Source organism: Chlamydotis macqueenii, chromosome 4, assembly GCF_036417535.1.
Source record: "Chlamydotis macqueenii isolate bChlMac1 chromosome 4, bChlMac1.mat, whole genome shotgun sequence".
NCBI lineage: Eukaryota > Metazoa > Chordata > Aves > Otidiformes > Otididae > Chlamydotis > Chlamydotis macqueenii.
Window position 1 is genome coordinate 21706880 of NC_141559.1, and position 27852 is coordinate 21734731.

The following is a 27852-nucleotide window of genomic DNA, read 5'->3' on the forward strand; positions in this document are numbered from 1 at the left end:
AGATCCTGTCTCTAATCTGCATGTATTTCCTCTTCTCTATAAAGTGTCCTTTGGGGCATAGACCCTCTTTTTGTTCAGTTCTGCACCCGGGTGTCTGTGAAGGAGCCCTACGCTTTCCCACAGGACAAGTAATAAATCATGATATACAGCACTGTAGGGACTTTCATAAAACAGAGTTGCCTTTTAACCAGTACAGGGTTGGTTTTTTTACTGAGCACAATGTCTCTGTGACTATTCATACTTGTTATTGCAGCTTTCTAAAATGCTTCTTAGACTATTGTTAGCCACTTTTGAAGGCTGGAGTGGAAAATGGGTGGAAAAGTATATCCTAGTGTCCCCTGGTTACTTTAAACTGAAATTGTAGGGTGTGGAGGGCAGGATTCGGAGCATTTATTGCAGATAAAAATGTCGTAAGGTGAGTTTGGCCACATGGCCACCTGGGTCGGTGATGGCAGTCCTGGTGGTGCCGCAGAATAAGCATCACCTCCTTAGTGTGAAGCCCAGGAGCTCTCAGTTTTGTTGCAGAGCTGTTCACCTGACTCTTCTGGGAGTAGTTAATCTGTTCAGAGCATTTCTGGGAGCCTGTGGATGAGCATTATTTCAGATTTTTTTTGTGGGTCACCTTAAGATGGACAGTATTGTGTGTGTGTATGTGTATTATATATATACACGCATATGTATGTATACAGAGTTTCTGGAGCAATATTTGCACAGGCTGCATTAGGTGGAAAACAATAAACCACAGTGTTTGCTGTGAGCGGGTGGGTGCAACAGGAAACTTAATCACTCAGGATTTTAGTTGTTTCCTAGGAAGTGAACCATTTTGTGGAGTTAATTCGTTAGTTATAATGTTCTGCTATTTTCCACTGAGGACAAGGGGTATCTGCAGACAAAAATATGCGATTTCCCTGAAAATCTACTTTTATTTGTAATGTATTTCCAGCTGGAGCAGGTGTGTGTGTTTCAGCTAATTTCCAAAATTTAATTCTCCTACTGTTCTTTATTTTTAAGATTGAGGGGAAGTAAATAAATTTGGCCACTGTTCAGATCAAAGTGTATGCGTCTGTGAAGCTCTTTTTAGCCACTAGTATATTTGAGGTGAAATGCTTCATTTTTTGAAATCAGAGAGGAGTTAAATCACAGACTTTGGGCAGAGACATGTTTCAGAGGACTGCAAAGAGTGACTTGCCACAGCATACTTGTAATTCTTGTTAGCATATCAGCAAAAAGGATCTTAGATCTCATGCCTCTGTTCCCGAGGTGGAGCGCATAGATGTCATGCTATGGAAATCCTCATCCAGCAGCTGGGGATTGAGTTGTTTTTGTAGATTACTCACAGATCTTGCTGATAAGGACCCATTGGTTTCTAAAAATCAGTGACCTTTTAGATGGGCTGAGTAGAAGACTCACAATTTCATCTTGGTTCGATTTTGCCTGTTACATACATATAATGCATTTATAGAAGTGTGTATATATTAAAAAAAATATGCATATAATGGACTGCATTTCTGGGAGAAGGCAAGATCTTAAAGCAGTCTCAGACTTCTTTATAAAACTTTCAGAGTTATAGCTAGTGGAAAGACAAGTTTTCTGTTATTTATGGCAGAGACTTAAAGGAACTGTGATGTCTAAAACACCAAGAAAAATCACAGGTATTTATTTAACAATCTACAATTTAGCCATATTACTTCCTGAAGATGGCTAGTCTTCAAGGTCTTAGTAATTTCTTATAAAATTAACTCTAAAGGAGTCATTCTTGGCCTTCAGTGATGTAAAGCAATTGGTTTAAATGATAAATATTTGAGGCCTCAGATTTCTGTATAGGTATTTGAATGACAGACTCTAATACTTAGGGAGAAATTATTCTCTTTTGCTTGCCTGTTTTTGTCTGGACAGTTCTTCAGATTTCACACAGTTCTCCTTTTTGGGCAGTGCAAACTTAAAAATAGATTTACTGCTCTGGTAAACAAGTCCATAAACAGCACAAAGTAATCTTCACTCTGCTGTTCATAATTTCTTTAATAATGCAGATATTTCCACTAGAGCTTTAATGTTTCCCTTCAGAGGCTATTCAGGGAACTGTAAATGAAAATTAAACTTGAACTTTGTGGAGGTGTTACTCGGTAGGAATCTATTATTTGCAGTCACTCTGCTCTTCAGCAAAGCTCCACATACATCCAACCTGTCCAATTTGCGTCAGCCTTAAAAGGATTTCTGAACCTGCTGAGTTCACTGGATCTCTTCTACACTTTTGGTGTTTGGTTTTTTTTTTTTTTGCATGTTTATTTGTTTTTGCTGGGTGTTTTTTTCCTCTTTTTTTTTTTTCCTTTTATTTTTTTCTCCTATGATGAGAGAGAAGTTAAATCTAGGCTCTGTTGCATGTGGCTATCCTCCATGGCAGACCATCTCTGACTTTTGAGGATACATTTGGGTCTTGATCTCTAGTTTATCCTCATCCTGCTTCCTGTAGCTCAAGGCTGCCACCTCCCAGTTCACGGTGGTACATAAGATGGAGAAAAGCACGTCCTCAACACTTGGGCAATATCCATCTGGTGACACCACTAAATCCTATTGAAGCCTATTCTGATGATATACCTAAAAAAAGTTCTGCTGGTAACAGGAAAGTTATTCCAGATTTGCATTGTTTTAGCAAGGGTAGGAACTTAACCTAGTGTTTTAAACGGAAACAATAATGAAGTGTAATATTAAATGAACTTGTGATTTAATGTAAAATCTGAAAATGATAAAAAGATTCTTTTTCCTTGATGTTCCTAAGCTAAACCCTTGATACTCGTTTATCTAACTGCTTCTATGATTATACCTACTATGGTGTAATATGGTTGTATAAGTTTGTATGTGAGATTAAAAAATTAACCTTACTAATGTCTACAATAAAAAGCTACAGTGGAGTAATTTGAAATGTGGTGAATTTTGTTATTACTCAAATTCTACTTGCTTCACGACATTAATTTTTACTGTGTTAAATTTGAGACTTCAAGGTTGTTCAGCAATGTCAAAGTCAAAGCTTCCTAGTTTGGGGTTTTTTTTTGTTGTTTTTTTGGGGGGGGGGGACAGTTACATGTCTTATTGTAACAGCAGTAACTTTGAGTTGAGTAAGTAATAAATGGCACATTTTTCCTTATTGAAGGCCATTGTGCAATTTGTGGTATGTGGATTTGTAAAAAGGACTCGTCCCTGTGGCACAGAACCTAACACTTCCTTTATTGAGAACACGAATGTCTCAGTGTTATGGACCAGGATCTGAAACACGGATATTTTAAGTAATGTCACTGTTAGGCCTGAGGGCAAATTTAGCATAAGTGTTGGTTATACATCTTACGCACTGCAATGCAGGGCTTTAACCGCAGATACTTTCCCTATCTGTGCACTGTTTTCCTACACTTAAAAGTTAATTCACGTGAAGGAAGCCTGTGAATTTAAAGAGCAGTCACACCTGAGTGTCTTCTTGTGCGTGCCTTTTGTTACAAATTAGATGATCCACTGCAAAGGAACAGATACTTGGGAATAGCTTTTCCCCGTGATGAGGCCTAAATATTAATGTACTTGCATTCAACCTTCCCCTTGGAGACAGCATTTCATTTGCCTGTTGTTCTCAACTTGTTGCTTCTGCTTAAATTAAAATTCATTTAAGTGACATTTAGCTCAAGTGACACAGGCTGGGACTGTGCTTCTGACCTCTGATTTTAAGATAAGTTGTCATGTATTTTTCAAAAGCATATTAAATTCAGCCTTCCTTCCCTCCTTCTAAAAATCTTTTGCTTCCTTTCTATGACCTTAGCTAACATTTTCTGAGCTGATTCAACTCTATCAGCCCAACAGAAACTTCTCTCCCCCATCCCCATTCCCCTCACTGGCTTAGTTCCTTGTTGGCCTGCCTCATGAAAGGGTCCATCAAGCACCAGAACTGGGTGCAAGTCTAGCAGCTGAACCGTGGCTGGAGATAGGAGAGCTTGGCTGAGGCAGAAGTAGGACCCACTGTCCCTTCAACAGCAGTGACCTGGTAGGTTGGCTTATCCTGGACCACTGCCTTGTTAGTAGCAGGGAGGGTGACCCTTGGTGATGCCTTGCCTTGCAGTGTGCTCTGTGTAAATATTACCTGAAGAGGTATTCACCTCTCTGTAAGTGGCAGATTTGGGAAGATGAGGGCTTGTCAAATAAATATTTATTGCAATTCTCAGAGTATTTCTCATCATTCACTAATGAGGCAGTGGCCCATGAGTCCTGGAAGATGGGAATGGAGAAAGAGAAAGAAAGCACAGTACTGCTGGTGCACTATTTTCTCACACAGGTATGGTTCAGTTCAATACCATGTCTCCCTGGGCCAGTCTGCCTTCTTGACTCTCTCTCTTTACATGTCCTCAGTTGCTTCCTACTGTCAGACTCCTCCATTCATAGTTACCATCTGGTTTCTGTGGTCTTGCTCTTTTATTACTTCATCTCCTTTCCTCATAGGGCCTCACAATGACTCATTTCCTTCATCAAGGCCCATCCTTAGGTGCAAATGCATCCACTTCACCATTCTTTCCTCTTTCTGGTGATCTTCCACCAGTCCTCTTTGCCCACTATCTGTGAATTTCTTTTCTTTTTACTCCTATGGGAAGAGCTGATCTAATACTTAGGGAGTCTAAGTACTTTTTACTAATGAGAAAAGCTTCTTCATGCTTTGAGCTAGGGTTTAGGGCGTGAGGGGAGAGAAGAAGGGTATTCATCAGCTGAGCTTGATAAGGAGATAAGGAATATCAGTGGTATGAAAAATGAACAGCAGAAGTGTCCCAGGATGTAGCTAGCTGTCTAGTGCTTAATCCTCTGACAGCTGTCCCTGGGCTTTCTGGGCATCCAGTGGGTGGTGGAAAGGGCCAGTTGTTTCTGCATCACCTTTTTGATACCTGACCTCTAGGGTGTCTAGAAATGTTGAAGAAGATCATCTGCTATGAAAATGAAAGGTACTTTTCAGGAAGCTGATGCCTGGAGGCAGAGGCTTGCTTCAGAGATGTGCCATTTTGGACTTGGCTAGGCTTTTTGTTGTGTTTCTGTTTGCATCCTTGGCTATGTCACCTTGGAAAATGACCTGTCTGTGTGTGGGTTTGGCAACCCCTATAGGAAACTCCCCCTTTGTTTACTATACCCTTCTCCTATGTTTTCTCTTCATTGTGGGGGAGGGTGTCAGATATAAACATGCTACTGAACATCTACTGTGTTTTCACTCACATTAACCTGGGAGCAAATCTCCAGCAAGTGTCACTTGGGTGTTATAATGGAGGTAGATTAAGCAATTTATGGAACAATAAGATAGTTGACCTCAACCTCCACATAAGATGCACGGAGAAGAGTGTGAGGATTTTTTTTTAGCTTTTAGTTGGTTGCCATGGCTGAGGTGTTGCACAGCTTTGTGTTTCTCCTGGTTTATTTTGTATACTCCATCACACCATATAAGAGGATGCTCTTGTGGTTTGTAAAATCTGTTCACAGCTAGCTGTTTGCTGGGTAAGGGGGATCACTGCTTCTGGTGAAGGTGCCCAAAGGAAAGTCATAAATTGTTTTTGGTATCTTCTATAAAATAAGAAAACCCAGGATAGCCTGGGGCAATGGGAGTATTTGATTCACATGGGGAAACCCAGGCTGAAGATACATTCTTCACCTTCTGAGGATTGTATCTAGTTATCTTCTTCCTTTCTCTAGCAGATTTTGGAGTGCTTAATGGAGGAAATCAGATAATTTTCCCATTTTTATAGATAAAACAGCAATCAACTGAAGCACAGAGAAGAGAACTGGGAGTGGAGACCAGCACTGTCCGGCTCCAGCCTTGCACTGCTGATGGCTCCAGCCGTTTGGCCACACTGACTGCCTTCAGTCTTTGTTTTCTCCCCACGGGAGCTGGATATGGATGTTGCAAGCATTTACTTGGCACCAGCCATCGTCTGTAGGATGCACCTTTAACCCCTCTGCAGGCTGAGAGTAGAAGAAAGGCTTTTCCACCCTGTCCCCCTAGAAAAGATGCAGAGTTCTGTGCTGTTTAATTTGTTGTCAACATATGTAGAGAAAGTGGGGGAGAGAGAATAGTATTTCTATACTTGTATACTACTCACAAGTTTTCAGAGAACTTTGGACCAGTTAGGTTTTTTAAGCTTATCAGAACTAGATTGATATTTCTGAGCAATGAAAATACTGGGGAATCAGAGTATTGTACGCTGCAGAAATGTTTGTTGTCACTATCTTTAACCTGAGTTTTTGTTTGCTACTAATGTTGTTGTTGAGATAGGATGCAAATGAATGTACTAATGAGACTTCATATGTTAACAGGAGAAAGTAGGGCCCTGATTTAGAAAAGCACTTAAGCATGTGCTTCTCTTTAGGGAGTGACAGTCATATAAGGCCTATTGACTCAACGGCTGAAATGGATTTCAGCTCGGACTCATACCTGAGTCGGCTTCAGAATAAGATGAGGGGAGGAGGTGGATTTTTTATTATTACTTTCTGATTTTTTTTTTCCACAGAGTCAAGGTGAACTGTGGGATTATAAAGTACTGCGAAATTACAAACACAGAAACATTCCTCCAAATTAGTAGTAAACCTCTTCCTCCAGCATGTTTTATTTGCCTTTGGAAACAGTAAGTCAGGTATTTAGCTGGGCAGACCAAATCATGTGCAGAACTTGTGAAAATAATTATCTCTATATTTCAGGCTTTTGTTTCATCACCTTTAAATAAGCACTGAAATTTCACTCTGAAAATTCTGAGCCAGAACATCATTTTACTGTGAAAATTGCATATAAAACCTAATTAAAAGCATCATCCTACACTTTTATTTTAAAAATACATCTACTACCATCATGCCTCTAAATGTAACAGAGCTCAACAAGTCTCTAGCAGCCAAGAAGACGCATAATTTAGAGGCTATTTCAGCATTTGATTAAGCACACAGCGATAACTACAAGCCCATGCCCTGCAGTCATGACAAGAGGCAATTATGTTCTGAGGTCAAAATTGAGGGGGAGAAAAAGCACAAGATGACTTACTTAATTTTCCAGCTCCTGAAATTAGCAGAGACAAAGAAGTTCTAAATCGCCCAGATAAAATCCTGTCATTATCTGTTGCCATTTCACCCTCTGCTCTCACTTTGCCCGGCCAAAGCTCAGGAGGATGATTTTCCACCAAATGGCTGCACTTAGAAAACTCAAGTCGACACATGTTTAAATGTTAAAAAGAGTGTTTTTCAAAATCTTTAAGTTCTGCCGTCTGTATTTAGATGGCTGTCTGCACATAGGATTCTGGAAAAAGACACCTGTTTTCCAAAGTAGTGAGCAGCCATCAGCTCTTCTTGACTCCAAGCCAACAATTAGGTCACTTATTTAGGAGATTAAATAAGGCGCTCTGTGAGAGACTGCAAAGACAGGGAGCTGCTCAAAGGAGAGAGACGTGTATTAATGAATTAATACAATCGTGCTGTGTATTACACAGATGGGCTTTGACGTATCTTATTTCATAGCAAAAAGCAAAAAAATCTTTGCTCCTCACAGGAAAACCAGTAAAAATGTTTAGAGTTAGATTATCATATAGGGATGCAACATCAAAAAATATGCTTACAAGGAGATAAACAGGTAACTTCTAATCTCCCTTTGGAGTATTTATTGCAGATATCAGGGTAGAAAAAAGCCATGCAGAGCAACTGATTTGGTGGAGGATGGCAGGGTGGAAAATGTGCACCACTGCTTTTTTCTGTCATATTGTGTTACAGTATTCAACTATTCCTACAGTTTATCCAGGGTATTACACTTCTTTTATGCTTTATATCCAGGAAATAACTTTAGACTCCATGATACCACAGTGAGGGATCTGTAAGTGAAAGCTGCCCTTCTAATAGCAAGCAGTCGAGTGATTATGTGAGAAACAAAAGGTGAATTCTAGTAAATGGAATGCCACATCTAGGAATGTTTGCATCTGTCCAGAGATTCTTGAACCGGAAGTAGAACATGAGCTGTTATTTTGGGGGAGGGGTGTTTTGGTTTGGTTTGGGTTTTTTGGGGGGTAACAGGGACTGACATTCATGCAATTTTAGTAGGTCAGTGCCTTTAAAGTCTCATGTACAGGAGATACGCCCAAAGTACAAGAAATGTGCTCTCACAAATGGTGCAGAAATATGTTTAACAGCTTTTATTAAAACCTCTGTATTTTCATATTAACTGTACAATCCTCCACCAGAAGCCTGAAGTACTGCATTATGGCTGACAGAGTTGCTGTGAGATTAGGATGGTATCTTTGCCTTCAGATAAACTTCTGGTTTAATAAAACCATATTGCTGGTGCCAGTTCGTAATGTCTTATTTCCAACAAAACATGTGAGTTAAGATTAGCTGCATATGTACAGGGCTGCTGTTCGACAAATATACCAGGTTTATACGAGTGAATTCCCAGTCAGTTAATTTCTGCGATTTTAAGTGAGGTTTTCCTCAACCATCACATGTTTAATGTCGCTTTCTTTGGCAATATAGAATGAAAAAAATGCGTAGGAATTAATAGCAAAAATATACTTTCTGAAGCATGTGTGTCAGAGGTTTGAGTTTTGTTTTCTATAGCGGGAACTGTAAAAAGTAAAGTAGTATTAGCAACTGTCTGTGCCATTTATGTAGCCTACAGTAACCTCACAGAGAAAAGGATCCAGATTGCCCAAGAACTGAGCCAAACCATAGCCCCAAACAGCTAATATTGACTGTGAACCTCATTTTGCTGTTCTCTTGGCAGGTAGTAGGAGTCCTCTAAGCGCACGGCAGGAGGAAGGAGGGCACTTGGCCTCAGCATTCTGCCAAGAGCTGCTAGAAACCTTCTGCTTCCTATGTCACCAATCTACTCAGATTTAGTACAGAAGAGGCTTGAGAAAAGCGCTCACCACAGCTCTTTTCCAAAATCAGCAGCCTGGCATCAGAAGTTTTCTGGTCAGCCCTGGGCCTGTGAACACTAAAAGATAACACAGGCAAATATGAAGTCCTCCCCCTGTTGCCATAGAGTCTGGTGTTTTGTAGAGCAGGGGCTGCTGCAGGCTTCTGTGGACAGATCCTTTGAAGTGGACTTAATACCTCTTGATGTTGTTTGTAGGGCAGGCTAAAATTGCTGGGCTTTGCTGACTCTGCCTTTCTGACAGGCTTATCTCTTCAATCAAATGTTGTCTGTAACTTTATGTCCCATCCTTCTGCCACTCACCTTGTCATTGGTTAATGATGTAAAGCCAAGGGTAAGAGTGAGATACTATGTCTCAGAGGTTCGCGCTTGTCCTCCTGGCTTCTCTCCTTCTGTAACAGAACTTGGTTGCAGTAAGAATTTACCGCATTATACAGATGTGTGGTGCAATACGAGCTCAGGACAAAACTGTTTCTCCAGTCCTGGGGAAAGAGGACATCTTACATGATCCAAACACTAAAGCTATGCTAATTGTAGAAGCTATTATTAAAAAATAAATGCATGTCTATCTTGGGAGTTTGGCAATTAGTCCACAACTCTGGCACATCAGTAAGGATCTGATACTAGAGTAATCTCTGCAGATTTACAGAAATGGGAATGTTTATCTGTCCAGTAATAAAAATCTACATGAGACAACTGACAGTAACAGAAGGCTTCACAGAAGTTAGAGTAATGTGTTGGATTGCTGCCTGCCAGACAGACTGGTAGAGCAGCTTTGGTACAGTTAAGGGGTACACCGAGAAACATCAGTACGCTTTTATTTCCATAAGCAAACTTGACATGCATGTACCATGTGGAAGTTTTATGGGACAAAATAACAGCGCATTGGAAGGGATTTTTTTAGGGGAGTAGGGTATTTTAGTGTTTTTATAATGGAGCTTGGGAGGAAAGTGAGTTGTTGAAAGATGCTCAGTGTCAGATGGGTCCTGGATCTGTTAGAGGATTAAACCTTCCATGACTGCTCTGTGACCATCACAAAGATACAGATTTAGTTTACATGTTGGAGTTTTGTGGTTGGAAGTAGTACAAAATGGAACCAGAAGTGCATATCGTTCCTGCAACTGGAAACCTTTTTGGTGTGAGTGAGTTTTAATTCCTGTGGAATAAGGAGACGAAGGGATTGGCTTTTGTTTCAGCTTGTGGATGGTGTGCTCAGCTGGAAAACAAATATTTGGTTCCCAGCTTCGACATGGATTTCCCGTGAGATCTTCTGGTAGCTGCATAACCCTTCTGCATCCCAGATGAGAATGACAATGCAAGGCTACTTCATATGGATATTTGGGGATTAATACATTTATGTTTGTCAAGCTGTGAAGGTCTTTGTATCTAAAAGGCTGTAAAGATGGGAAATATTATTGCTTGTTGTCATGTGAGTTGAGTTTATTTACTAATACTTTAGGGGCTTTGTTTTCAAGGCATCTCAAAGCGTGTTTCTTTTTTTTTTTTTTTTTTTTTTTTGCAAACTGTAGCCTGGATTTCTTTTAAAACAGGTAAGACTTCTGAGAGCTCTTTAAATTAACTTATTAACTTTACAAGTATGTGCCAGTATTGAACATCCAGGCAGATCTGACGCAAAGCTGAGATTGAAATTTAATTACTCCATGTCCCATATATTGGTCTTCCCATGGAAAATATCATTGCACGGCCCAACCTTTGGGATAGTTGTGAGAAACCCCAGGCCTTCCCCCAGCTTGCTGCAGGCTACAACAAAAGCCATTAGGCTCGTGTTTTCTAAGGACCAACAAAAAGACCAGGAGCAATGCAGATGTTATTACAACTGCAGTAGGACAGATGCAATCTCACTGAACAGTGAGGGATCCTAGTGCTTGGATTGCTTCTTGTGAGAAAATTTCCCCCAGTTGATTAGGTACCACACGGGACTTTAATTTTATATGTCAAAGCCAACTAGCTTTTCACCTGGTAAGTAGAAGTAATAACAATGCCATAGTTGCTATTTACCTCTTTCAAGAGGAAATATCTAAAGCCTTGTATAAAAGACTTCTAGCAGTTTCCTACAGAAGCTACCACCTTAGGCCCCCCCCCACTAAACAAAACCACGACAGATTGTTAGCCTATTTTTGAGATGAGAAGATCAAGTTGCTGAGTGGAGAACTGATTTCTCTGGGCAGCCAGCAAGCAGAATATTGGACCCCGTTTCTGCAGACCATGTCTCAGTGGTACCAAAACTATCTCACTACAGCATATGGATAAAACCTGCTGCTAAACATCGTTCCACTTTTAATCCTAGCCTCAGTGTGGAAAGTAAATATTTGCTGTGTTTCTGTGTTAATCCTTGCAGCTTTCAGCCGTGCCCCGGTCCCCATGGCTGTGGTCCGAAGGGAACTGTCCTGCGAGAGTTACCCCATAGAGCTTCGCTGCCCGGGAACAGATGTTATCATGATTGAAAGTGCCAACTACGGGAGGACTGATGATAAAATCTGTGACTCTGATCCTGCTCAGATGGAGAATATCCGCTGTTATCTGCCAGATGCCTATAAGATTATGACTCAAAGGTATAGTATTTAATATTCTTTGTTTGCTGATTGTTGGTTTTTAAATCCGATATGTACACACCAGTTTGTCTGTATGTTTGCATGAGAAAATGCAAGTACTTAGTCTGTATCTATGTGCACAGAATTACAATTATCACTGCTAAACTGTGGGTTTAACAGAGTTGGGTTAGCATCATGGAATATAAATAACATTTGCTGTAAGTGCTACTAATCAGCTTGATGCTCACCTCATCCCAGTTTTACCTCTGAAATACCTAAATATCAAGGCTCTTAAAGAACATGTGATTTTTTTTCTCAAATGCACATTCACTGTTGTTTGTGCTGTGTTCAAACAGATAGCCAATAGTCTTCTTTAGACAATTATTATTTTGTTTTCAGAATTATGCATTTACATTTTTCAAAATACAAAGAAAAGTCTCCCTCATTCATTGTGTTACCAGGCTTCGTTTTAGGAAGAATCTGAATTCCCAGTCAAGGACCCACATGCACATTGGTTTTGCAGAAGACTTGGTAAATTTCTGTATAATAACTAATGCTGTTAAGTACTGCTCCTGCATCTGGAAGTGGTAACTGAGATACATGCCATATAGACAGACTCCTGTATTGCAGAGCCAGGGCCTAACAGTTTATTCCAACCTAGAGGTATCCTGGTTATGGAAAGCCTTTAGCTTTTGCTGAATTTTTCAGGTTATTTTCTGGCACAAGAGGTGTCGTGGGAAAGATTTGTAAGTTACAGCTCTTGATATGTAATTGCATTCAGTACATTTCTCCCAATAACTACGTGTGAATAATTATTCAGTACATTTGGCTGTTAATTAAATAGTAATAGAAATTAGTATTTTAGGGTATTAAAATGGTATTGACATAGGCAAAGTATTGCTAATTGAAGCTGTGACAACAGTGTTTGCGCGGTGACCTAATGGCTAAAGCAGTGCAAGGTTTTAATGGACTATCTTGCTATTGTTTACTGTGAGACACTGCACTAAAAATGGAGTTGTGTGAGCAACAGAAAAGAAAGCATGAGTTTCATCTGTATTTGACGTGCTAACAGGTATTTTTGAGCTCCCTTTAGAATTGCTCCATGTCATGGATTTAGATCTGAAAATTCTGAGAGGTCTTGTGACAAATGGCCTTTTTGCTGCATATAGCTCCTATAAGCCCATTCTTTACATTAAACCTCCTTGCGTAGCTGGTTGAAGTCTTATTTGTAGGATTGTGTGGGTTGCATTTTCAAGACAAGCGGAAAGGGTAACAACGTGCCATCAGCCAGTCCCTTGGATTTGGCATGGTTTTTAGTGGAATTACTGTAATTCTCCTGTTCAGATTGTTAGTGGCTTCAAGCAGAAACACTTAATCCTCTGCATATTGGCAGAATAACACCATGTCATCCCCTTTGTGGGCCGTTACAGAGTACAAAGTATTAATATTTTTTATATATACATAGTAGCATCTTCTAGGCACTAGCTTCTAAGCCAAATGCAGAGCTCTGCAATCTTTTGGTCAGTCGCCACCTGTGGCAAGTCTGCAATAAACGTTAGCTCTTTGGTCAGGGAGGGCAGATGATCATGTTGTATGCCCACGGTGTTTGGATGAAAACTCACATTGATTACTTGGCTCTAGATACCACCACAGTGGACTCAAACAGCTAAGCAGAGAGTTAGAAGGGAAGTGCATCTCTGGGGCAAAGCATCTCTGTTTTCCCATTTGGGCAGAAAGTGGTGCTGCAGAGGATGACTACTGAGGGGGAAATTTCTTGCAAAGGAAAAGCAGATCCCTACTGACTGAATATTAATATCAGTGGGGCTTTGCCTGATGCCTGTGAGCCTGTGAGGAGGCTCAGGAAAAGGGTAGTGACTCTTTCCATTTGAACCATTTGATGATAATTTTTTTCCGAAGAAGTGTGCAATCGTATTATTGAGTATTCATGAGTTTCTTGAAAAACAGATATAACTTGGTTCTAGTTAAAAGTTAGGTTAAAAAGGAGGAAAATACTCTACTTTGCATTTTTATGTCAGTTTGATTTCTTTTTTTAATCTCCATTAATTCAAAGAGTTGAAACCATTTAAAAATAAAACCATTAAAGTGAAATATATTTTTAAATGCAAACCAGTTTGCTAGCTCACAGCTCCAAGTACACCTTATATCTGAGCCTCTGAAAAAAGCCATTTAAAAGGAAAATCATGACAGCCTAGTAGTTGTGGCACTATCACATTTTCTTCTGAAAGCCTCTACCTGCAAAATTAATCAATTCAGCAGTATTTGGGTGTTTTTGCAGATGAATGCAGCCTTTAATACAATGAGTTTGTCTTTGCTAACACTGTGGGATGGGGAAACAGCTACTGGAACTAAAGATGCTTGTGGCAGTGTAACCCATGTGGTAATTGAAGCTGTCTGCATATGGAAAGAAAAACGATATGCACAGTCCATTCTTAGTATGCATTGATTAATTATTGCATTCATAAATACACAGTCCCCTTGTAGGTTTTATAGTAAGTTGTCTAACTGCTGGCAGTTTTTAATCAGCATTGCTGTACAGCCAACTTCGACACGTTATGGCATGGCTGTGGGGAGGGGGAGAGGGAAAGGTGTGTGAGACAGAGATGTAACTGTTACTATGGGAGCTGAGGCTGTGAGTGAGCAGATTTATGGTAGATATTAGCAATTACACTCCTAGCCCACCCTTCTCCCTCCAAAAAAAAAATTGACCTAGCATGTTCCTTTCATCTGTATGTTTGTTTAAATTAATTTTGCAGACTAGTATGTGGGGTTATTTTGAAAGGGAAAGGCATAAATCTGATAGTGTATTTGTGGAGCCCCCTGAGCAGAGGGAACACAAGGAGTTCTTACTGCAAGCATTGCCCTGAAAATCTCTTAAGTCTTCCGAGTATTGCTCTAAGTAAAGAATATTTAAACAGATTGTAGGGAGCTCTTTTGTAGGAAATTAAATCTCTGTGGCCTGTTTTGTTTTTTAACTTGCCAGCTCTTCCTTCAAGCATTTGAGCAGGAGCTGCCCATAAAAGCTCAGAAAGAGTGCTTTATGGACTGAAGTTTTTCTGATATGATTAGAGAAAAATGTATTTCATAGCATGTTTGCTTTGGAGAAATGTCTTTTTGAGGGCTGTAACAAACAATTTAATTCTAACCATGCTTACTGTAAACTATGTGCAGTGTACCATGGGAGACTTTGCTACGTTCTCCCTTGAGCAACTGTGCCACAAAATTAACATATCATCCATTCAAACAGCCAAGGTTGTCTGTGAACTCTGTGACCAACAGGGAAAAGAAGTCTCCTATTCCCGTAAGAATTGCCTTTGTTTTTATAGTGTTAACATTGCAATTTAATCTATTAAAAACCACTCTAAAGAAAAAGAAAAAAAAAAAAAAGCTTTTCAGCTTGAATTTCTTGTGGATGCTTTCCACCAAGGAAATGTCCAGCTCAGAAAAACAAAAAACTATATATTACTTTTTACATGCTACTGGTTTCAGTAAAAGTGGAGCTAGTTACCTTGTAAAAGTGCCTCACAAATTTAAGGCTGCAACGTGGGCAAGGGAGTTAAACATTTAGTTGCCTCCTCCTTGATTCAGACAAATACGCCAGCACATGCTTCTTTTTAAGGCATGTGCTTCATCGTTTTGTGGATTGAAGACCTGCCCATGTGCTTTCCTGGGTTGAAGCCAATGGAAGGAAGAAGATGGGTGGATCAGGTTTTGCATGTATGTTCACAGAACAGCGCACTGTCGATATCACCTTTGTGTTTAACTTTGTAATCTGAAACAGTCTGTTTTACTAAACTCCTTATCCTTTCCTGTAGGCTTTAACCTTGAATGTTTCAATGGTGGGTGGAGTGTCCAAGCAGCAAAGCTGGCATGTAGGTACACATACACAGAACAATTGCATTTTTTGTCCTAAAGGCAAGATCAAGGCTTTCCTTTTGCTTTCCAGATGTCAGGACTAAAGGGGTCCTTGTCTATCTCAGACATTGTCTGCTATTCTTAAGCTGAAGGAAGGAGAGGAGGGATGGAATAATAAGACAAAACCAGCGGGTGTAACAGAGGAGCCAGGGGAGAAATGTTCACAGATCATAGAATCATAGAATAGAATCATGCCAGTTAGAATAATAGAATCATAGAATAGTCATGATTGGAAGGGACCTTCAAAGGTCATCTAGTCCAACCCCCCTGCAAGGAGCAGAGACATCCCCGACTAGATCAGGTTGCTCAGAGCCTCATCCAGCCTGGCCTTGAATGTTTCCAGGGATGGGGCATCAACCACCTCTCTGGGCAACCTGTTCCAGTGTTCTACCATCCTCATTTAAAAAAATTTTTTCCTAATATCCAATCTAAATCTACCTCCCTCTATTTTAAAACTGTTACCCCTCGTCCTATCACAACAGGCCCTGCTGAAGAGTTTCTCCCCATCTTTACTGTAGACCCCCTTGAGGTACTGGAAGACCGCTATCAGGTCTCCCCGGAGCCTCCTCTTCTCCAGGCTGAACAGCCCCAACTCTCTCAGCCTGTCCTCCTAAGAGAGGTGCTCCAGCCCTCTTATCATCTTCATGGCCCTCTTCTGGACCGTCTCTAACAGGTCCACATCCTTCTTATGTTGAGGGCTCCAGAGCTGGACACAGTACTCCAGGTAAGGTCTCACAAACTCCAGATCTGTTCCCAAAATAAAAAGCAAAATTCCTTCTGCCTTTTCAAAATTTGGAAGATAGAACATATGGTAAGCTCTTGCTGGGGAACTCTCTTATCCCTCAGCAACTCAACTTAGTTTGCAAAGGGTGCAGCTTTTGCCTTTTGCCACAGCAGAGCATTACAGAGCAGTTTTATACCACTGTTGCCACTTCTGGCTTGGGGATGAGGGCTGAAAGCTGCTCAGCTCTCTCCTCTCTTCTCCCCTGAAGGGAACACTGGACCCACACACAGGCAAGACACCTCTTGCCCAGCGCCTCCCACTGCTCCCAGGACAGAGAAACTGCAGCTCCTCTGGCAGAAGATGTGTAGCCTGCGCAGTGCAGTGGGATGTTGTTCTGGTTTTGTTAGTGAGGGGGGGCCTAAGGTGGTAGCTTCTGTAGGAAACTGCTAGAAGTCGCTCCCCTTTGTTCAGCGGACTCGGCCGGGCCTAGGGCGGACCTGCTGCTGGCCAAGGCCAAGCCAATTGGTAGCAGAATGTTCCGTGATAACGCCTCTGCGATAACGTATTTAAGTAGGGGAAAACAGGAAAAAAAGAGAAAATGTGAAGCAGCTGAGCGGGGGGCAGAGAGGGGGAGGCGCGAGCCTCATGGGCCTTGCAGGCCTCACCCTCTGGCCTCCTGCTGGGCAGCCGACTGGGCCCAACTCGGCCCGGCCTGGCTGCAAGAAGTGGAGAGGAGATGAGAAGTTGAAGTGAATAAGATGTAAAAAGGATCCTGAGAGGCGTCTGCCAGCCTGTTGTGAGGAACGGCTGCAGACGCCAAGGTCAGTTCAGAAGGAGGGGGAGGAGTAACATGGCTCCTGGCCAAGATTCCTCTACAACTTGTGGTGAAGACCATGGTGGAGCGGGTTGTCCCCCTGCAGCCCATGGAGGTCCACGGAGGAGCACAGATCCACCTGCAGCCCGTGAAGGACCCCACACTGGAGCAGGAGGAGACCTGAAGGAGGCTGTGGCCTGTGGAGGGCCCGCTGGGACAGCTGTTCTAGAGGGACTGCACCCGTGGAAGAGATGACCCACGCCGGAGCAGTTTCACAAAGGACTGTGGCCCGTGGGAGGGACCCCACGCTGGAGCAGAGGAGGAATGCGAGGAGTTCTTCCCCCGACAATGATACAGCGGCATAAAACAACGTGTGATGAACTGACCGCGATCCCCATTCCCTTTCCCCGCCCCCCGTGCCGCTTGGGAGGGGAAGGTAGTAGAGATAATATTAAGCTTGGGAAGAGGGAAGGGTGGGGGGAGGTTATCTTGTTCCCTGTCTCATTCTCCTGCTAATTTTAGAAATAAATGAATAGTTTTCCCCAAATCGAGTCTGTTTTCCCCGTGACGGTAACTTTAAGGATTTCTCCCCGTCCTTATCTCAAACTTTGAGCCGTTTTTCTTGTATCATCTCCTCCTATTCTCTCGGAGGGTGGGGGGAGCGAGAGACAGACTGCGTAGTCTGGTCCTGATCGGGGCTGAACTACGACAGATGTGTACCCTCTGCTCCGCTGTAGTGGGACATAATGATGTCTGGTCCCAGGAAAGTGCTTTTGTGTAGTGTGGGTCAGAGCCTGGCAGGTAGGCGCTGCAGCTCTGCTAGTCTCCTCCGCTGGCTGAGCAGATAGAGAATTTCTAGTAGCTTTGCAGGAGGCACAGCTGGGAGGTACTAGATGCCCTGCCGGGCTGCAGTTGCTTAGCTGTGCTAGTTTTCTTTTGGTTCGAGTCTAATCTGTGTGGTTTCTCCCTGTGGTTTTAGTGTTGGCATAATTGATGAAGCCTGTGGGTCAAGACCTAGAGTTAAAAAATGTTCTCGTTTTATTTAGTGAGGGGGTTGCTATGGTGGCAACTTCTGTAAGAAGCTGCTAGAAGTTGTTTCCCCTTTGTCCAGTGGACTCGGCTGGGCCAGGGCAGACCCGCTGCTGGCCAGTTGGTAGCAGAATGTTCCCTGGTATCACCTCTGTGATAACTTATTTAAGAAGGGGAAAAACAGGAAGAAGAGGAAGAGAAGATGTGGAGAAGCTGAAGCGGGGGCAGAGAGGGGGAGGCGCGAGCCTTGTGGGCCTTGCGGCCCTCACCCTCTGGCCTCCCGCTGGGCGGCCATCTGGGCCTGTTTCAGACCAGCCCGGCTGCAAGAAGTGAAGAGAGGAGATGTGAGAGGCGTCTGCCTGAGCCAGTTGTGAAGAATTTCTTGTAAGAGGAATGGCTGCAGATGCCACGGTCAGTGAAGAAGGAGGAATGTTGCTCCTGGCAGAGATTCCCCTGCAGCCTGTGGTGATGACCATGGTGGAGCAGGCTGTCCCCCTGCAGCCCATGGAGGTCCACGGAGGAGCAGAGATCCACCTACAGCCCATGGAGGGCCCCATGCTGGGGCAGGTTGATGCCTGAAGGAGGCTGTGGCCCATGAAGGGCCCACGCTGGGGCAGCCGTTCTGGAGGGACTGCACCCCGTGGAAGAGATAACCCACGCCAGAGCAGTTTCACAAAGAACTGCAGCCCGTGGCTGGGACCCCACGCTGGAGCAGAGGAGGAATGCGAGGAGCTCTTCCCCAGGGAGGAAGAAGCTGCGTAAAGTGACGTGTGATGAACTGACCGTAAACCCCATTCCCTCTTCCCCCCTATGCTGCTCAGGGGAGGAGGAGGTAGAGATAATGTTTAGCCCGGGAAGAGGGAGGGGTGGGGGGAAGTTATCTTGTTCTCTTTCTCATTATCCTACTCGGTTTTAATAGTAAATAGTTTTCCCCAAGTTGAGTCTGTTTTGCCCGTAACGGTAACTTTAAGGCTCTCTCCCTGCCCTTATCTCAAACCTTGAGCCTTTTTTTCTTAAATTATCTCTACCTATTCTCTCAGAGGGTAGGGGGAGTGAGAGCAAGACTGTGTCATCTGGTTGAGATTGGGGCTAAACTACGACAAAAAGAAAAAAAAAAGGTGCAATTGAGAGTGTAAGACTGTTGTCGGCTGCTTGATACTCTCAGATTTCCATTTAGTTTCATCAGAGGGCCTGGTCCCTTTACGTGCGGAGGGGCACTCACAATTCTCCTGGTAGTTGGAAGGGTGGTGGGAAGTGCTTTGCACAAGGTGGGTGAGAAGAAAGAAATTGTATCAACCAGCTTGCAGTACACTGCAAAGATTTTTCATCTCCTAAAGGTCTGTGTTTTGTTAATGTGTTTGGTTGATGACCTGAAAAATGTAGGAGTCCGAAACAAGTGCCATTATTATTGTAATAATATTGCATCTCATGGTGTGCTGTTATTGATGCTATCAGCACCTGTGATTTGCAAGACACTTCTCAAATGCCAGTGATCTGCTTTTGTGTTGGGAAATAAAGAGGCAGGGTTGTCTGTATTTTACAGATAGGATAATTCACACTAATCATTCATAAAGTGGTCACTGGTTTTGATTATACCAATTTTGAGATGTTCTCGTAGAGTCTTTTGTATTAAGAAGCTAGTCTTGGTGCATATGGGGAAGATGTGCAGGACAAGGAGAGTTGCAGACCTGGAGGCTCTGTAATGACAAGGCCGTCAGTAGGACTGAATGAGCAGATTTCAGCTGAATTGCAGCACACATTGTGCAAAATCAATGGCGTATTTCTCGGAAAACAGCCTGCTGCTTAGACGTCATCACCTCTGACTCTGATACTGCATGCCCCATTTGGTAGGAACCGCTCTGCCCTCCCCTGCATCCTGAGTACGTTTTTTGCAAAGACTGCCAAGATACTACTAATTTTTCTAAAATTGTTGTCACACAGATGGCATGGGAAGTGCATTTCTGAAGGACTGAGATGTTGCAATGGGAAGCTAGGCTTTTCTCTTTTTGGAAAGCATAAGTCTGATGCTTTTGAGATTGCCACGTGAAAAGCATCAATATGGAAAAAATACTAATGTTTCAGTTAAACAATAGTTTCGTAATCAATAGAAATGAACAGGTAATACTGAAGCTCACATTCCCTGAATTCTGATTTTAAAGGCTAGAAAACAAGCCCCACCACTTTTTTAAACAATCCCTTTTCTCACCACGTGAAAAGATATTTTAATATTAAGCAAAGTCTACTAACCTCATCTGCACCTTGACCCTTGGACGAGAGCACATACACTAAGAGAGAGGAAAAAAAAAAACAACAAAAAAACCCCAGTAAGTGCTAGTAGAGCAGTGTGCACTGAGCTGTTTGAATCACTCTAAAAAAGGTCTCTACTTCCCAGCCTATACAGTCTTAATTTAGTCTACCTCCTCCTTTCCTGAAAATTCTGTCAGACTCAAGCAGAAGAGTAAATTCCGAAAGCGACAGAGCCCTGGAATTCCCCTGGTACCCTAGTAAATTAGGGCTTGTCAGCCCAAACATTTCATCTGATTGCAGCTGCCATGGTAACAGATGAGGAGGAGGCAGTAGTTTCTGAAGGTAATTAGGTTCGAAACTATGGAAGGCTCTGTAGATCAAAAATGATGCTTTACGCTTCCCTGGGTACCAATTGGTAGCCATGGCCAGCTATAAAACACCCCACTTAAAATAAATAAATAAATAGACGCATTGTGCCGTGGCTGCTGGTTTGTGGTTGCTGTTAGCACACGACTCCAGTGTGCTATCATTTGAGAAAATCCAGGCTTAAGCTGAGAAAGCAACACATGGCTGGCAGCCTCCGTGGCTCTATGGCCAAAGGGAAAGGCATCCTTGAGGTTCACAGGCTGGAAGAAGCTGGAGGAATTAATCTTTGCTGTTTTCAACCATTTTGGTTTGCCTGCTATTTTGTTTTGTTTCATTTAAATTTTTTTTGGCCCTCACTGGCCTTAACTGACAAAGAGGAGACATGGGATAATCCCTTGGATAAATCATGTCTTGAAGTGGGCTCAGAAGTGCTGAAAACCATGGAGGAAAAATCCAGGTTTATTACTCCATCCATTACTTTACTAGTGTGAAAGTGGCCAGCTCCAGCCTGCCAGAGGGAAGGGACTAGCTAGCCCTTGGCAGCCTGCCATGTGTAGCTTTTGCCAGTGGGAGAAGATCTTTGTGAAACATGCTCCTGTCATCTGCTTTTTTTTTCTGATCGTATGAGGCTTGTTGAGAACAGCAGCTACTAATTTGTACACGGGAGGGAAGGGTTGAGCAAAGACGGAGACATTGCTGACAGTGGTGTCCACTGGTAGAAATGTGTACTGCATTTATTAGCACATTGCAGAAGGTGGGTGTGATCCCATAGAAAGCTGTCCTATTACCACACGGAGAGCAGTCAGGGAAGGTGCAGCTCCAGGCCCCCGGGTATTGTTCTCTGCTTTTGCTGAAACAGATTTTGTGCCGTGAAAAGCATTATCTAAGATGCCCGAAGAGCAAAGTTTAAAACCAGACATCTGCATGCTGCCCATGACCTAAATTGCCTAAATAGTTGGAGTGATAAACATTGAAGATGCTTCCGCTTAGTCTTCCTACATCTTCAGTCTGCCTGAATGTGACAGGCTTACAAGGCTATCACAGGGCTTGGTCTTTTTGTCATGAGGCTTAAGTTGATTCAGAGCATTGCAATATATAGTGTATAAGGTTCATTGAGGCTAAATGGACTTAGACTATCTTAAAATAACAAGTAAATAATTTGGTTTAAGTAGAAAGATAACATGCTCCTCCTCTGGTTAATGTTCTGCCTAGAAATAATGGTTAAAGGGCTGTGAGGTAAGATAACTTTGAAGTGATGCATCTATATCGGTTTCTTTCGCTTTTTTTTTTCTTTCTTGTTGTACAAAAGAGCTCCATTAGTCTGTGCCTCAGGTTAAAATTGAGTTTACACACAGGGGATTTTCTGTTCTCCAGGATATTTCAAAGCTTTCATTCAGCACATTTTTGACTGCATCATTTGTGGAATCCCTGAAGTTTGAACGCTGTATTCTGTTGTAAGATGTGTAAAACCAGCACTGGTTTATACCATACCCTCTTTGTATGTATGCCTGGGTTTTCTGTACTTCTCTGCACGGCTGGAAATGCTCTCTGCAGACCTTAGTCACCTTTGTACACTTGCAGTTTGGCATCCACAACATAGCTTTGCATTTTGTGTGATCACTCAGCTGATACCACATGCAAACAGGCAAAAGATGGATGTTAGGCATGTAAAAGCCCCATTTGCTTGCAAGTGTTGAAAACATGGGCTGATACAGGCAGTGTTCCTGGATCATCATCAGTTCAACATGGTCTTAAACTTAAGTGTGAGTTTTGTTAGTAGGATGAACTGAAGTTTATTTGAACCTTTTTGGGGAAAAGAGGGAACAAATGACTTTTATTGGTTTTGCTGCCATTATGATTCAGGAGAAGGATTTTATATATCAGTAAGTGGAGTGCATAAGAGATGCTGAGCCATATCTGCAATGTAAAGGAAGGGTAGGATATGAAGTTTATGATTAGAGCCATCTTCTGTGCGTTATGTATAAGATAATACATTGGTGTCAGTTGTATACAGCAGAAGCCTTAATTCAGCTAGAGTCCTGCTGACATTGTAAACTGTGAGCCAATGAGTAGTTTATGGGCAGTAGTAGAGCCTCTGGACTGAATTACAGCCTCAGCATTCAGTCCGTTACTAAGAGTTGCAGTTTGTAGTAGGCAGTATATTAAATGCATTTACCCAGACTAGAACCAGTGACAAAGAAGGAAAAACTTTATTGCACAGACACTGTGAGGAATGGAGTTATGGGCAAGAGAACTGTAAAAAAACCCCTATAAAACTAATCTAGGGGAAGAAGGGAGGATTTGGAGCTGGCCAGAAGAAAAGATGCCAGAATGGAAACAGTTTCCCCATGCAGTCACTGGTTTGCCCCCATGCTGTGTCCTGCCTTGCTTTGGGGCAGGATGCGGCATCCTTTAACGGGCAGGGACCGTCTCTGCCACCCCCATGCATTTTTTTTATCCTGATCCCTCATAGTTAGAGATGAGCTTTCACCCCAATGCCTAAGATTTGTAATATTCTTTCTAGATTTTCTTTGTTAGCATTAATTGCAATTGCTGGATATTCTTGCTGTCCATATAAATGGGCAGATCCTTTCTGAATCTTGTCAAGTCCATGGCCAAGATGACTTCCTGGAGCTCTACATCCAGCAGGATAATAGCTTACTATGTGAAAAACTATGGCTTTTTGTCAGATTTTAATTTCATTACCATCCCTTCTCAGACTGTGAAGACAGAGGCATCCAAGCTACTTTTTCCATTTCTGGTCATTAGCTTGTATGCAGGTGTCATATTGCTTCTAATTTATCTGCTCTCCAAGGGAGAAAGTTATGATCTTTCAAATATTTCTTCTTATGGGAGTTGTTTTGGGGTTTTGTTATGAATATGTGAAGGTTCTCGTTGTTTATTCCTGAATGCCCTTTAATTCCGTATTGCCATGTTTGAGATAAGACGAGCTGTACAGTGTTCCAGTTCAGGCTGCATCATCTACCTATTTAAAGGCAAGATTGTTTTTTTTTAATTAGTATTTGCACTTTTTTTTTCTGTCTGTGAAGTCTACTCATATGCTGAAAGTTTTCTTTATTTAAACAAAACCAAAAGGACAGAGGAGGGAGAAAAAAATTGTTTGTGATAAATTTGAGAGTTTGAGACCATTTCTCTTTGGAAAGCCTGCTTCCTCTCTTCCTTTCCCCAAGGGGCTTTTAACTACACAAAATGTCCCATTTAACTCAAGAGCATTATAAACCAGACAAATATAATCACGTCTTTACCCAAAATGCCTTTTCTGTTCCTCATAAATTATTAGCTCTCTTGGTCACTTGGAACAGATTGTTCCACTTAAATGATTACAGTTGTGCCCAGGTAGCACTGCTGGAAAGTAAAGTTTGGTCCTTGATGCTAATACTAACAAGTATGTGGAGTAAAATATGAAAGTAACCATTAGATTGGAGGGAACAGAGTTAGTTCTGGAAAAGGTATAGTTCTTGTTGCAGATGTCTGGGGTCTGAATCATGCATATCAGAGTGCTATGCTCTCCTCAGGGACGCTGGTGGACTGGAGGTGTGCTCAACTTGGTACCTCGAGTGATTTTTTCCATGAGTAACAGAGAACTGCATGTACGAAGGCAGATGAGTAATCTTCGCTGTTGGTATTGAGGGGAGCAGGGGAGAAATCTTTAGGATCCCTCTAAAATCTGCCTGTGTCAGAAGTGCTCCTTGGCACCCTTTTGATTTACTGGCAATGCTGCCGACAGCTAAACACAGACATCTAGTATCTGAGATACCTTAAAAAACCCCCAAACCCTTAACTATACATACACACAAAGAATATAGGTCACCTTCAATGTAGTAGATTAGACTGAGCTCTGGAAAATCAATTTCAGTTGATTAGTTGCACTTGTAGCTAGATGTAAAGAGTTAAAGCCAGGCACCAAACAATGCAGGCTGATGCCTGTCATGCAGGGCTGTGATCCAGAAAACACTCTGGTACTTGTGTAACACTGTGCATGTGACAGGAGCTTTCTGAAGCCAGCACAGAGGTATAAGCTTTCCAGGAGATCTTTGCAAACGTCATTTTCGTGGCCTGGATTGTGTCCAGGTGGCGAAAGCACCCATTGGGTCATCTCACCAAGTCATTGCAAGTCAAGGGAACCTAAGGGCAACTAAGCAGCCACCTACTTTGCCACAAACCACACGTGAGCAGGTTGGCAAGCCAAGGGTGGATTGCTTTCTAGTCACCACTTCCCCCGTTTCTAATGACTACAGTCTTCTATGCCCAAAGGTGGCTGAAGTGAAGTTGAAGTTGCAAACAGTTATCAATTATTTAAAAACCAAAAGTACTCTATAAAGAGTGAAGGGAGAGGAGGATGGAGATTTTCTTTTATAGTGCTTAAAAGGCACCTCATTGCATCAGCTTACAGGTTCAGCACAAATTGACACAGCATCCTCCAAAGATTATTTTTGTCAGGAGACAGGAGGTAGAAACCTCTTAAAACTAAAGTATCCTTCAGGAGGACTTATGTATTTGTTCTAGTATTGGCAATAGGTAAAGTAAATTTGTCTTAACAACCTTTCTCTGTAGCTTAAATGTTAAGGGTTTAAAACACTTTAAATCACCCATTGCAGCCAGGAGCCTAACTCCCACTGGACTGGCATGAGTCCTGGGTTCCCAATGTCCAGAAATTTATTCTGGAAATGGAAGTTCACTCTTAAGTGGCTCTAGTGCCTTTTAATATTTTGCTCATGATCTAACTTGCATCTTAAGTATACCAATTTGGAAACAGCCTACCTGACATCAAGCTCTGAGTTTTTAAACTCATGTGGTTTATTAAGATTAACTTGCTGCAATTCTGATACAGTCTTCGATGAAAGCTTAGTCAAATTAAGAATCAGTCAGAGTGGAGGTAGCCTCAAGCATGAAGTAGAACTGAGGTGGTGCCAAAAAATCGGAGCTCCAAGAGGCTCTGTTGTCTCAGTCTTTAGTGAGAGCAGAAATCTTTAGCTGCTAAATTAATGTACTAAGGGGGAAAAAAAAAGCATAATTAAGAAATGAAAAACAAATATTTTCTTTTTCAGCTGTCTTCTTTGGAGATGTACACACACATGCACACATAAAAATGGATACATAGTTCAAAAACATTCATTTTTGAGACTCTAGAATATGTATTAAGGTATGTAGGAACTGGATTCTTTCTTACATGTCTGCTTGAATTATGAAGAATAATTCACAAAGTAGAGCATGGCCACTAAAATCAATGAATAAATAAGCGAGTTTGAGGAGTATTCCTGCCAAGTCTGTATTTTGGGACTCTTCTGTGTAAAAGAATTAATTCATGTTTTTTAATCATGTTATTTTCTTCCAGTGTTTCATTGCTTTTCAGCAGCTGAGCATCTCCACCATAAATTTAATTTCCTCAGTCTTGGTATGGGAAATTCTGATTGTGTAACCTCTTTTGACCCAAGGTTACATCTTAATCTGCTTCCCCCCGGGGGATACCCTCAAGTTTGGCGGGTACCATGTAATTTTCAAATGTGTACCATATTGATAATGTGTGTATGGTATCAAGGCCCTTCTGGTTCTGATTTGAATTCTGAGCATGTCGGGCATTTTTTCCTCTTCCATGAAGAAGAAAATTCTCGGCAGAGTTTCTATGCATAATTTCATTCCACTGTTTCAGCAGGAATAAGGCAGCTGTGAAAGTGGAATGTGAAATAAAGAGCCCATCACTTTTTGAATATCATAAATTTTATTAAAGGTATTATAAGAAGGGGGAAATCTATAGGACAGATAGGGCTTTGGTCATGGTCCAGTGTTGCTCAGCTAGAAGAGAAACAAAGCCGCAGTGGCTGCGGTCCTAATTTAAATAGATGGTTAGCATTGGCAGCAGGAATGGCTGGAGTGCTTAATTGTGAGTATGAGGTCCTGGGGTAAGTGTTGGGTAATTCTGAAATCCTTGTGTTGTGACAGGAGCTATCATCAGCCATTGATTACCCAGACCTGGTCCAGAGGAGGGCTTTACTAGAACAAAATGGTACAAAAATGTTTTGATCACACAGGAAAATAAAAGATTTTGAGACACGAGATTTACAGGGGTACATCCTTTGTAATGGTGATAAGTGTGCCTATCCTATCTTCCGTGGCAGTTAAAGATATACTGAATAGCAAGATGGTCTTCTCCTGAAGTTGATGTAGCCTGGGTGTCTGTGGATAAAGCTATAGCAGTAATCATTAATTTGCTTGTAGAGCAAAGAGTAGCCAGTAAATTTTCTTTCTGTAGGTTGTCAGAAGTGTACAAAATCTAGTTTGATTACATTAAGTATTTCCTTTCTGCTTTTTTTCTTCTTCCAGATGGCTATTGCCAAAATAGACTGTATACAATACGATGTTTTAAATATATACATTTCTTTAATGTGCAACATTTGGCATGCTTGTATATACATCTAGGTTGACTGCATATATGTAGAGAGGGAGGTACATATGAGAAAGTACAGCAACATGTGCACAGAAAAATAACAAATGACAGCCTTTTTTAATGAGGAAACTTCACAATTCTTGCATTTCACGTACATAAAGAGTAGAACTGATTTTAAATCAAGAGGGAAAGCAGAAGCAACTCACCATCTTTTCAGAGAATTAAAACCAGTATCAACATCCAGGAGACACCAAAGGTGTTACAGCATAGTAGCAAATCTAGATTGTTTTAAGATACGTGTATTGTTGGTCATTTATTTTTCTTTGAAACCACAAAGCAAGCAAGAAAATTGCACTGCGCTGGATGTCTGTTAAGCCTGTGCTGCTCCACCACACATAACTGCTGTCCTGCTATCCCACACAAGTGTCATGACTTTCAGCTCAGCACCTCCAAACTTTTATAACTCCTAATCAATGAACTCACACTGTGACCGTATATCTTATTTTTGCCCACAGTGCGTAAGACCGTGGTAGGCAAATGGGGTCCAAGGGAGCTCACTCCATAATGTGCCCAAGAATTTAGCCTTTGACTTCCAGCTGCTTAAATTTTTCCATCTTATCCAAGCTTTTTTGCTTTATTATCATCTCATTATTAGGCAGTAGAGAAAGCTGTAACTCTTCCTTTAATACTTCCTTTAATATTTTCTGTTGGCTTTACATCTGCTGCTTTTTTTCTTTTTTTTTCCTAGGAGCTTCTCAGTGTCCTTTTTCTCCCAGATGATCACTGTGTTTTCTCTGTAATTGTGAAATCTGTGCTGTATCTTTTTTTGTGTGGTTGAAGTGCTATGCGGAAGTCTAGGTCCTAAACTGC

The 27852-nt window shown here is 41.8% G+C and overlaps 1 protein-coding gene across 1 annotated transcript in view; it reads left to right on the top strand.

Moving 5' to 3' along the window:
- ADGRL3 (adhesion G protein-coupled receptor L3) overlaps nucleotides 1-27852 on the top strand; it is a 553885-nt gene that overhangs the window by 244688 nt on the left and 281345 nt on the right. The window contains exon 4 of the mRNA XM_086746193.1: nucleotides 11271-11484. Within this exon, the coding sequence (XP_086602319.1) occupies nucleotides 11271-11484 (214 nt within the window). The remainder of the gene's footprint in view (nucleotides 1-11270; nucleotides 11485-27852) is intronic.